General features: G+C 34.9%; 1 protein-coding gene and 1 non-coding gene across 2 annotated transcripts; one reads left to right on the forward strand and one right to left on the reverse strand.

The window, feature by feature from the left end:
* Positions 1-6,813: 6,813 nt before the first annotated feature.
* Positions 6,814-6,903, reverse strand: TRNAY-GUA (transfer RNA tyrosine (anticodon GUA)). Its single transcript is given in 2 exon segments — positions 6,814-6,850; positions 6,866-6,903. It is a non-coding gene; the product is annotated as a tRNA-Tyr (tRNA).
* A 3,393-nt stretch (positions 6,904-10,296) lies between these two features.
* On the forward strand, positions 10,297-11,984 carry LOC143586554 (BES1/BZR1 homolog protein 4-like). Its single transcript, XM_077068079.1, has 2 exons — positions 10,297-10,512; positions 11,250-11,984. Exons 1-2 carry the CDS (start codon positions 10,300-10,302, stop codon positions 11,982-11,984), a joined length of 948 nt encoding a protein of 315 aa, XP_076924194.1. The 5' UTR covers positions 10,297-10,299.
* The last annotated feature ends 552 nt before the right edge of the window (positions 11,985-12,536 follow it).

Below are 12,536 nucleotides of genomic sequence, written 5' to 3' on the forward strand. Positions count from 1 at the left end.
GTAAAAAATGCAGTTTTAACATCCAGTTGTTCTAACTCTAAGTTTAAAACTGCAATAATTGACAATATTGCCCTTGTAGAGGAATGTTTTACAACAGGTGAAAACACATCATTATAGTTTATTCCCTCCCTTTAAGTGAACCCTTTAGCCACTAACCTAGATTTAAACCTTGGATCCTCTTCAGGCATACCTTCTTTCACTATGGATATCCATTTACAATCTACCAGTTTTTGACCTTCTTGTTTTCCAACCAATATCCAAGTTTGATTCTTACGCAAAGATAACATTTCATCTTGCATAGTATCCAACCATTTGTCTTTATCATTAGAACTAATTGCTTCATGATAAGATAAAGGTTCATTGGTACATTCTTCTGCAGCAACATGACATGCTATTACTGACAGATCACCATCTCTAAATCTGAGTGGCTTGACTATATTCCTTCTAGGTCTATTTACTGCAATACTTTGATCAGTATTTGCATCTAGTGATGTTTCAGGATGATTATCTTGAACAGATGAATCAAAAGTCTCTCCATGAGATAACTCCATGATATACTGCTAAATATATATAATTCTCGTGTATATTTTATTTCATATTTTATTAGTTTTTGTTTGATTTTCATTAAAATTTGTATACTACTAAAATATTTGTATATTTTAGGTTTCGGGATTCAATCGTGTCAAAAAAAGGGCGAAAAACAAGCAAAAGCAAGCCAAATCGGAGAACTAGAGGATCAAGGAACGAATCGGACAGCATCAGGATTGAACCGGACCAGACCAGACCACCACCCACCCCCTTGCATGCCGCGCGGCCAGGAGGGCAGGTGGCCGTCGCGCGGAGCCTTGGGCTTAAACGCGGAGCCTTGGTCTTAAATATCCAGATCGGTCCAAAAAAATTAGGGTTTTGGGCTTAAAAAATCTATATAAAGACCCCTAAACTTAACCTTAAACATTATCTGAATGAGCCAGATGAATTTGGAGTTTTCTAAGGCTTAGGATTGCTAATTTTGGCGGCTTTGAAGGTGAAGAATCATCCGGTGAAGTGCTCCTTGTTTGAAGACGAAGATCACTGGTTCTATCTTCTATTTTCATTCGTCTTTCATTATTTTCACCATGAATTCTTTCTAGTTTATTTTGTTTAAATTTAAGATGCTTGGCTAGACTTTATGAACTAATTAGGCATATGATGAACCGATGTTGACGTTGTGATTGACTTGGGATTTATTTAATTGTTATGGTTTTATGAACTAGTTAAAAGGTTTGATCATGTTTAATTGATGCATATGTGTGCTTAGGACAGCTTAATTGAGTTTTATTATTCCATAGTTGTCTTAATTATTGTTTGTGATATGATAGGTTGCTATTAGGTCATCTACTTTGTGTTTTTGACTATTTTATGATTGATTTCAAATAAGATCATAGGGATAATATTATTTAATCAAATAAGCCTAAGTGTGCTGCTAACCTAAATAGCTGTAAAGTGCTATAATTGATAAGTCTCTTTGATCAGGATTGCTAAATTTAGTTCTTTGTAAGGAGTCCGTCTAGGTTTGATTGATTAATTTTGTCTATCGAGTCAATTGAACATATTAGACCGTCTTTTATTTTCGCGCTGTAAGGTAAGATTTCGTATAAAGAAACTTGTTCATAATAAATTAGGTGACCATAAGAAAACTTGATTTCGAAAACTGGTGTGCGTTAAAACTTATTAGGAACCCATAGGTGTCTTCTTGAGAAGGGCCAGGAGTCATATTCGGGTTTTCTTTTAAGCGTTTATTTTACGTTCTCAGTTCCATAACTAAATATTTTCCCGGTTAATTGATAACTGAAACTTAGTGGATTCTAGCCTAAGTAGTTTTCCATTATAATTTGATTAAAATCAACAAACTTGTCTTTCATTTAATTTACTCGTTTTTCTTAATTAGTTATTTAATAATAGTTTAAAATTAGTATTTTAATTAAAAAAAAACCCTAACAACAAATAAACAAATAAGTCGTGTCTATAGTTTAGTCGAATTAGCTAGTTAACATAATTAAAATAGTCTCGTGGGTTCGATATCCGGACTTACTTACCTATACTAGAGTCGACCGGTTCACTTGCCGATTAGTAGTTTTAGTTAAGTTAAGAGTCTAGAATTATTATTTAGTGTCTAAATTTGCGTTTATTTAGTTAATAAATTAACAACTAATTTTAGCACATTACTCCACCTCAACTTGAACTCCATTATTCTCATTCTGACTAATTACTGATTTACCCTTCACATCCTTATACATAATATCCTCCTTAAATACCACATTTCTACTCACAATAACCTTGGGATTGCCTTCTTCTAATCTCCATAACCTATATCCCTTTACACCATCAGGGTACCCTAGCATTATACATTTTTTAGACCTAGGATCCAACTTACCCTGACTAACATGAGAGTATACTAAACACCCAAACACATTAAGGTTATCATAACTAGTTTTCATACCATACCACATCTCCATAGGTACCTTCATATCAATTGCTGAAAAAGGAGACCTATTAACTATATATGCAGCTATTTTTAGAGCTTCAGCCCAATAGCATCTAGGCATTCCAGCTGTAAATAGCATGCACTAACCTTTTCTAAGAGTATTTGGTTCATTCTCTCTACCAGTCCATTTTGTTAGGGAGTTCCTGGTATGGAGTGATGTCTATCAATCCCAGATTTCCTACAATAATGATTAAATTCACCACTATAGAATTCCAATCCATCATCTGTTCTTAATTTCTTCACCTTTCTTTCAGTCTGATTTTCCACTAAGACCTTCCAATCCTTGAACTTATTGAAAGCATCAGACTTATTTTTCAAAATATAGACCCATACCCTTCTTGAATAGTCATATATTATAGACAAGAAGTATGTGGCTCCACCTAATGAAGTATGCTTGGTAGGACCCCACATGTCTAAATGTACATAATATAGGATTCCCCTAGTCCTGTGAATTCCCTTAGTGAATCTAACCCCTTTGGCCTTTCCCGACATACAAATTTCACACTCACCATAATCATAACCCACTATATCCTTTAATACACTCTGCTTTCTTAATTCAGTCACTCATGTGTCCAAGCCTTTTATGCCTTAACATGGCATTTTTGTCTGACTTATCTTCTACAACAGATGCAAAACATGTCACTACCTGACCATCTAACACATATATGTTGTTATATCTCCTAGTACCAGTCAAGTCAACCATAGAACCTCTAATAACCTTGGATTTACCATCCTTTAAACTAACACAACAACCTTTCTTTTAAAAAGTTCCCAGGGATATCAAATTTCTTTTCAAATTCGGGATATATCTAACCTCATTAAGAACAATCACAGACTCATTATTCAACTTAAATGAGACAGAACCAATACCTTGAATTTGGCAAGATCTATTATCCCCTAATTGAACTACTCCTAGCTTTTCAAGAACTAAATCTTTGAAACATTCCTTATTTGGGGTCGGTCATATGGTATGAACAACCACTATCTAACACCCAATCTTCTTTAGAACCTTGATTAGTTGCTACATAGACTTCAGCACTATCATAACCTTCTTGAAACTCTTCTGATGAACCAGGATTCTTCTGGTTAGTTTTGAATTCGGCATTCTTTTTCCTCCATTCAGGGCAGTCCCTTTTGAAATGACTCTTTGAATTACACACAAAACACCTTTTCTTTCCTTTTAACTTAGATCTAACAATAGGATTTTTATTCTTTGAATTCCTATGTTCGGATCTACCTCTGACAAACAGACCATCAGCACCCTCATCTTTGGTTTCACCCCTCTTGTGCAACTCTTTTGAGTTCATGGCGGAAACTACATCTTCCATAGACAAACTATCCCTCCCAAGCATTAAAGTGTCTACAAAGGTTCATAGGACACTAGTAATGATGCCAAGAAGATGATTGCTCTATCCTCATAATCAATTTCCACTTCAATATTCTCAAGATCGAGAATGTTGTTAAACTCATCAATATGATCCTCAAGGGACTTACCAGTTGCCATTTGAAACATATACAATCGTTTCTTTAAGTACAGACGATTTGCCAATGACTTTGTCATATACAACGATTCCAACTTAGCCCAAACTCCAGCTGCTGTGAACTCCTTCGAAACTTCTCTTAGACTCAAGATTATTTCACTTTGATCCTTCTCAAGAATACCCTTCTTTTCTTTTACCATCAATGCATCCGGCATATTCAGTTCACCCAACAGAACATCGAAAATGCCCTGACGTACAAGAAGTGCAAGCATCTTTACAGGCCACAGGCTAAAATCATTCTTGCAGTCAAACTTTTCAATATCAAACTTCGCTCCGGTCACCATTCTTAAATCTTCAATCAAATTGTAGAATTCGTCTGTTCGAAATCAAGAGCCAAAGCTCTGATACCAACTGTTGCTGATTATGCGGAATTAACGGGAACATATTACAACAAGAACTCACAATTGACTATTATTAAGAACTTGGTCAAGATGTTTACAAGACTGAATTGAAAGAAAAGTGAATTGCAGATGAAAAGTAAAAAATTGAATTAAACACTAGTTGAGAAAAATCCCCAATTATATACACCCTAATATCTGTTAACAGATTAATCTTCACAATTGTCAAGAATTACAAAACTGAATTGAAAGAAAAGTGAATTACAAATGAAAAGTAAAAATGTGAATTAAACCCTAATTGAGAAAAATCCCCAATTATATACACCCTAATATCTGTTAACAGATTAATCTTCACAATTGTCAAGAACGGTCCCTCAACTTTCCACTTCTGAGCAGACTAAACTATTTAAGACTTGTCAATAATGACCCAAACTATATTTACCTATTTATCCTTCAACCATAGTTGACTTTCATTGACCAACACTATGCAGTCTATTTAACAAGACATTATTATACACCAATTTACAACTCAACATATAACACAGAGTACCTATAATCATAGCCTCCATATAAACACCAATTAATCTTAAAATGATCAAACCAATAGTTCCTCATCTTTAAAGCCTTTATCACACTGTCAAACAATTTAAAAAATATATAGTTCATATCAGCTTAATCAATTAACATAATAACTTAGTTATTAACATACAAGACAATTTTAGAGGCTCTTAAGGCGTGGAAGCACCATAGCTGCAATGAAGGACGTTACAGTCAAGCACCCGCCAACCTCCAAACCTGCCACACCAAGGTGAAAGCTTCAATCGAATTTGAATTGCATCGCCATAGCCCTACCATCACAACACCACCACCAAGATGAATCATAAAGTTGCGTTGATGCTTTTATGAATAAGACCCCTTGTCATATACGCCACTACCATCACAACAGCACCACCATCACCTATGGTTCCAAAACCGAACCCAACAAAAGTAGGCAAAAATGGAAGGGATCAGAGACCAAAACGGTGGCGTCAGGCATTAGGATATGAGGGGATGAGATGAATCAAGATATCATAAAAGCGGCAAAGACCGTAGTACAAAGAAAGAGAAAATTGTACAACTCATGATGCACAACCAAGTTGAGTTGTGTGTGTATAATTTTCATTTTAATTTTTGTTAACTTTATTTTACTTTTCTGTTTATTTTAAATTTATATTCTAATATTTAAGTATTTATGAAAGTACAAATAATAAATTTGTGATAAAAGAAATTTTATTAAATATATACTAATTTTAGGAGTATGTGATGACGTGGAGGTTTGTTATCGTGAAAGAAATTTCAATTCTTTTAAAAAAATTTGGAATATGATTTGATACTTTGTAACGGTTTATGAATGTTTTTTTGTTGTGTGTTCTTTTAGATTTAAAATATTATAAACTATAACCACAAAACCACTCTTTTAAGCATTACGAGTGTTCTTATTAATTAATTAAAAAAATTATATTTAAAGATTGAACATGGATTTGGACCAAACCAAAACTCGAATAATATTTCGGAAAATTTTCGAAATGCCCTCTATATAGAGATTCAAATTTTGTCTCTCTAAATTTCCATGAACTATCCTGTTGACACCGCTGTGTTAGAAATTCGAGCCGACGCGTTTGTGATCCAATCATATCACGCCACATCAGCATGTTTCGAAAACGGAGCACATCGTTCACGACATGTCGTCCCTGGATTTGTTTCGAAACATGCAGGGCACGGCGTGTTTCATTTCGTAACATGGTGGGGACGACTTATTTTCTTTCGTAACATGGCGGGGACGATGTGTTTCGTTTCATAACATTCCAGAGAAGACGTGTTTCATTTCGTAACATGGTGGGGACGACACATTTTCTTTCGTAACATGGTGGGGACGACGTGTTTTGTTTCGTAACATACCTAGGAAGACGTGTTTCGTTTCGTAACATGCCAGGGACGACGTGTTTCGTTCACGTAGCGTGATATGATTGGATCACAAACGTGTCGGCTCAAATTTCAAACGCGGCAGCGTCGACGGGTTTATGTTGGACGAAGGTGGAATTTGAAATTTGAGAGAACAAAAATGGAATCTCTTTCTAAAGTGAGGACTTTTTGTAAATATTCCCGTAATATTAATTTATTAGCATTTTAGGTGTTATGAGTAGAGGTGCAAATGACCAAGTTGTTTATGAGTTACTTGAGATCGGATCAACAAAAAACTCGAAACAACCCGACCTTTTACGAGTTTGAGCCACGCCTTAAATAAAACTCATTTAGTTATCAAGCCCATACTAGAGCGTTGTGTATTTTCAAGTTTTACCTATTTGTCGTTTGCCTACGTTATGAGTATTTTTATTCATTAAATGAAAAAATGTTGATATCACTAAAATAGTTCCGACCTGCCGGATTCGAACCAGCGACCTAAGGATTACAACAGTTAACGACTACAGTCCTCCGCTCTACCAACTGAGCTGAGGTCGGAGTTATCATTTTCTAAGTTTGGTCGTATTATTATTATTAAACCTGGATCATTGCGATGACAGCTTGACAGCCAAGGACCAGGTGAAGATAGCGTGGGGACCACATCGCACCAAAATTATCGCCTCACTCGCCGCTTGGTAAATGGTCATTGTTTGGCTTGTGAAGGTTTTCAACACGTGCACCGAACTTTTGACTCGTGCAAACATCTTATGTGCATTCTGTGATTTACACGTGTGAATCATGTCAGTCTTTCCTCTCTTCCTAATATGCCCTTCGTGATGAACTTAGTTTTTTTATTTACAAAACTAGCCTAAAATTTAAATTTAGGTGAAATAGCTATTTTGTTCTTTTGTTTCAAAAGAGTAGAACTAAAATATAAACTTCTAAAAGAATTAATCATATTAAATTATTTCTGCATTTAAAATTTCATCTGATTTATTTTTCTAAGTTTGTGTATATATATCTTCATGTGTATAGAACTTTAGATTTCAACCGGTTTATCTGTTGTTATCAATATAGTCGACCACTTTATTTTAAAAATCTGGTCAAAATGTTATAAAGGTGTGTAACTTTTTCTTTAAAATGTTCATATAGGGCATGCATCGTGCACTGTCTATCACTTAAGATTCTTATGATTACAGCGTGGGTCATTTCTACTTAAAAATATTATCGATAATAGGTTGGTGGTTTAGTAATTATTTTGATATATCTTTATATTTTTTTTTTAACTTTAGTCTTTGAAAGATATATATATATATATATATATAGGGTTAGGTTACAATAAGAAGTATAGTTTTTGTAGAAAGGATAAGAAGTAATTTTGTCCATTGATTTTGAACATGAAGGGTTGAGATTAGTTTAGGGGGAAATCAAGTGTGAACATAAGAGGAATGGTATAAAAGGAATAACACATTTGTTGACTTTCTCTCTCCACATGCAAGGCACATGCCAAATTTCCCCATCATTTTAAAACGTCCATAACTTTTTATTACTATGTTTTTATTGAAAAACAAATTCACCATAATAACGAGTGTCTTTTTATCTTTAATATGAGTACCATATTGTAATATAAAAATGAAAAAAAAATTAGTGGGTTTTTTTATAAATTGTGTTATACAATAGTATTTTTCATTGTGTTTTTTTTTTCATTGTGTTTTTTCCATTATTTTTTTTACATTGTGTCATACAATTGTGTTTTTTATTATATTTTTATCATTGTGTTTTTTTCATAGTGTTTTTTTCCATTGTATTTTTTACATTGTGTTTTTCATAGTGTTTTCCATTATGTTTTTTCGGACTTTTCCGACGATGTGGTGGCGGTGGGTGACGGTTGTGGTGGCAGTGGGCGGTGGAGTGGTGGTGGTTGTATGAGATGAATGAAGATGTAATTGGGTTTTGTGTAAGTGTGTTTTTGAAATTAATGTAAGTAGGTTTTGAGATTAAAGTAAGTGAGTTTTGATATTAAAGTGTTAGACTAAAATTCCCTCCTTCCTAGCCTTTTTAGGAAAATCAAACTTCTTATTTGAACATAACCACATATATATATATATATATATATATATATATATATATATATATATATAGAGAGAGAGAGAGAGAGAGAGGTATAGTTTGAAAACCCTCTTGAGTTGAGAAAACCAGCGAAAACCCTATGTAACATCGTTTTTTTTTTGTTGTTGTTGTTACATGTAATATATGTTGTTACATTTAATACAAAACATCGAAAACATAAAAAAAATGTTTTTCTATTTTTTTTACATTTTTTTAGTAATTTTTATATATGTTTTCAGAAGAGAGAAAATGTAAATAAACTTTTACATTTTTTATTAACTTTAATTGTGAACCACGAGATTTAATCTTTAATTAAAAACATGTGGTTGAGAATGAGTTTCTAGAGTTTTCACAACTCAAGTAGGTTTTTATTCTAACCTACTACAATATATATATATATCGTCGTACTCAGTATATCCCACCAATAGCAAAGCTATGGTAGGGTCTGAGGAGGGTAAGATGTAGGTAGCCTTACCTCTACTCCGTAGGAATAGAGAGGCTACTTCCGGTGAGACCCCCGGCTCGATAGTAGTTTTGTATCAAGCCTTGAACATAAGACACATAACACTCAACCATCGGGACACCGGTCGATTGGTACATGTACCCTTATCTTTCGGCTATCAACGCCACCACATGATGCATGATTAACCTTCCGCCACTTTTAACGTTATTTTCACGAGATTAGTAAAATAACATCAAAATTAGTGCAGTTTCACTTTTGCTCATTGAGGGTTCACATATATATACATTATATGCGCGCACTGCAAGTAGGACACATATATATATATATAGGGTAAGGTTAAAATAAAAACCCATTTGAGTTGTGAAAACCCACGAAAACCCTATGTAACATCGTTTTTTTTTTTTTGTTACATGTAATATATATTGTAACATTTAATACAAAATATCGAAACATCAAAAAAAAATGTTTTGCTATTTTTTAACATTTTTTTACTAATTTTTATATATGTTTTCAGGAGAGAAAAAAAGTTATATTTATATTTACATTTTTTATTCACTTTAATTGTGGATCATAAGATTTAAACATTAATTAAAAACATGCGGTTGAAAATGGGTTTCTAGAGTTTTCACGACTCAAGTAGGTTTTCATTTTATACTTAGCATATATATATATATATATATTGATATTATATTTTGTTGAATTGTCAAACGGAGCCAATAAATAATTATTAAGTAATCAGTTAATTAATAAAAGCATCAGTAAATTAATTGAATTAGTAATTTTATTACATCAGTAATTATAAAACTTAATACGCTATAAATATAAGTTTAAATCATATTATTTTTATTAAAAAAAACAAGAGCTCATCTTAGACAATTACAAGTTCTTCCTGATATGTTTTCTAACCCATATGTGTGTTTTATCCTTCTACATACCAAAAACATAAAAAGTCAAATAAATAGTGTCACATGTAAACAAACATCCAATGTACCCTTCTCTTTAACTAGCCAATGGCAAATTCGTAAATATTGACTGACAAGCAGCTTTTGACATCAACAAGCCGTAAGAGTGTTCCCATGGCCCACCTCACCTCCACATGGCGGGTCCACACATCTTTCCTTTATCACAAATTTATTTATTTATTTACTTGCTCTTCAATCCCACTCAACTCAATTCACCGATCGCTCGCTGGCTCTTCCGATCACCGGTGTATTTGTTCATAAATGTACGTACGTACTTGTTTATGTATATATATTTCATCCCGTTACTTAATTACAACAGCCTTTTCACTTCATTAAACTCTTGTTGTCTTCACTTTGGACACCATTTATGATATGATATAATAATATTCTGAGTAGACATTTTGCAACTTATTATTGAGAGATGTCGGGTGCGAGGACGCCGACGTGGAAGGAACGGGAGAACAACAAGCGGCGAGAACGGAGGCGGAGAGCCATCTCAGCCAAGATATTCTCCGGGTTGAGAATGTACGGTAATTATAAGCTCCCCAAGCACTGCGATAATAACGAGGTCCTCAAAGCACTAGCCGATGAAGCCGGCTGGACTGTCGAGCCCGATGGCACCACCTATCGTAAGGTATGTAATTGCCCCGACCACTGCTCGTTTTGACTTACAAGAGCTCCAGTTGTTTTCATTAATTAAGCTTATACTTGACTCATTTGTTATTTACTAAATAGCAGTAGTATTGTAGAACTCGCTAGGCCCTACTTGGGGTAGGGAATAGCGGTTGATCAGAATTAATAGAAATTAATCGGGATTAATTGGATTGGGATTTTATGTAATTTTTCAAATCTACACAAATATACCAACTTTTGTATATAATGTTTTTCAATTTTGACTAATTTTGATCAAATAGCTATTAATTGGCGACTACGCCGACTAGTCAGTAGGGTACTCTCTAGCAATTAATCGGTGATTAATTGGTGCCTAAGCGCTAATTGCTTTATATACATTTTTTAATTGTTTCTCTAAATTTTTAGAAAACCTTTAAACGAGCCTTAGCTTAGCTCGAGCTTGTGTAGTATGTTAAACGAGCCAAAGCTCGGTTGTACGGTGTGGAATTAATACAAAGAAATCCAAAAGAGATAAAACACAAAAGTACACGCCGCTCGTGAAGGCTTGACGAGCTTATACGAGCATCTCGAGCTTGGCTCAATAACTATAACTAAACAAGCTTTATTTGAGACTTGGGCTAAAGCTCCGCTCGTTTACAGCCTCTATAATTCACCAATCGCGCCAATTTTAAGATATCTCATCAATTATTATGTGAATTTGCTTTTTTATATATGTTTTAATTTGAATCTGATAATTAGGGATGCAAGCCTCTAGAGAGGATCCACATTGGTGGTTCAGTGTCACCAAGCCCGGGTTCATCATACCAACCAAGCCCCTATGCTTCATGTAACCATAGCCCAAAGATCGCGAGCCCGACTTCGTCTGCATTCGGGCCCAACCCACACCCGGATTCTCTAATCCCATGGCTCAAGAATCTCTCATCTTCATCCTCCTCATCAAGTTCCTCCAAGCTTCCCCATTTTCAAATCCACAATGTGTCGTTGAGCGCGCCGGTGACCCCACCGGGCAGCTCACCGAGTGCTCAATCCCCACCCCGAATCAAAACTGGTTCAGGCTGGGGCGGACCACATTTTTCCTATCTCCCATCCTCAACTCCACCAAGCCCGGCCCGCCAAACCTTGCCTGATTATGAGTGGTACTCAGGGATGCGGGTCCCACAGAGTGGACCAACATCACCTACGTTTAGTCTTGTTGCGGTGAACCCGTTTGGGTTCAAGGAGGGCGGTGTGGGTCGTGGTGGCTCGCGAATGTGGACTCCATGTCAAAGTGGGACGTGTTCGCTTGCGATTCCTTCGGGGTTTGATAACAATGCGGATATTCCGATGGGTGAAGTTGTTCCTGATGAATTTGCATTTGGAAGCAATGTGATTGGAAGGGTAAAACCATGGGAAGGAGAAAGAATTCATGAAGAGTGTGCGACAGATGATCTTGAGCTTACTCTTGGGAGTTCAAAGCCCAGGTTTGCGGTTTAAAATAAGGAAAATTACGAAAATAGTTATTTTGACCGAGAAAATTAACAAAATAATTTACTTTTAAAATTATCAATCAACCAGAGTAATAGATTGGATCCCATGGCGTAATAGATTTAAAACAGCAATCTGCTACGCCAGAGACCAATGAATTAAAAAATGTTTTCTTAATGAAACATGACGCAGGAGATTCAAAAGTGACGCATTAGATTTTAATCGAGGGTCTAATCAGCCAGTGATTGGTGACACGTGTCTTGTGATTGGTGAAAGCTAAAAATAAAAGTCGGACAACTATTTTAGTAATTTCAAAAGGTCAAGATGGATATTTTGGTGATTTTCTCTTAAAATAATTTCATCATTAAAACTTGAGTAAAAACGTCACTTGCTATTTACCATGTTACAGATAAAATGTTACCCGAAGAAGATATGGTCATCTAGCATCGTGCGGAATTAACGCATTTCATGATCTCTATCTTTGTTGTCTATTATTAAAGTATGTCTGTTATTTGATTGTAATCATAATCCTAGTTCTAGTCTTATTTAGCAATGAATGGA

The sequence above is a fragment of the Bidens hawaiensis genome, unplaced genomic scaffold (genome assembly GCF_021521415.1).
Source record: "Bidens hawaiensis isolate Kalapana, Puna unplaced genomic scaffold, B.hawaiensis_p1.1 tig00034693_1, whole genome shotgun sequence".
Taxonomy (NCBI): Eukaryota; Viridiplantae; Streptophyta; class Magnoliopsida; order Asterales; family Asteraceae; genus Bidens; species Bidens hawaiensis.

Excerpts from the sequence above, each read along its gene's own strand:
- LOC143586554 (XM_077068079.1), top strand. The coding sequence starts at position 10,300 with ATGTCGGGTGCGAGGACGCCGACGTGGAAGGAACGGGAGAACAACAAG. Across the intron at positions 10,513-11,249 it reads ATGGCACCACCTATCGTAAG|GGATGCAAGCCTCTAGAGAG; the intron begins GTATGTAATTGC and ends TCTGATAATTAG.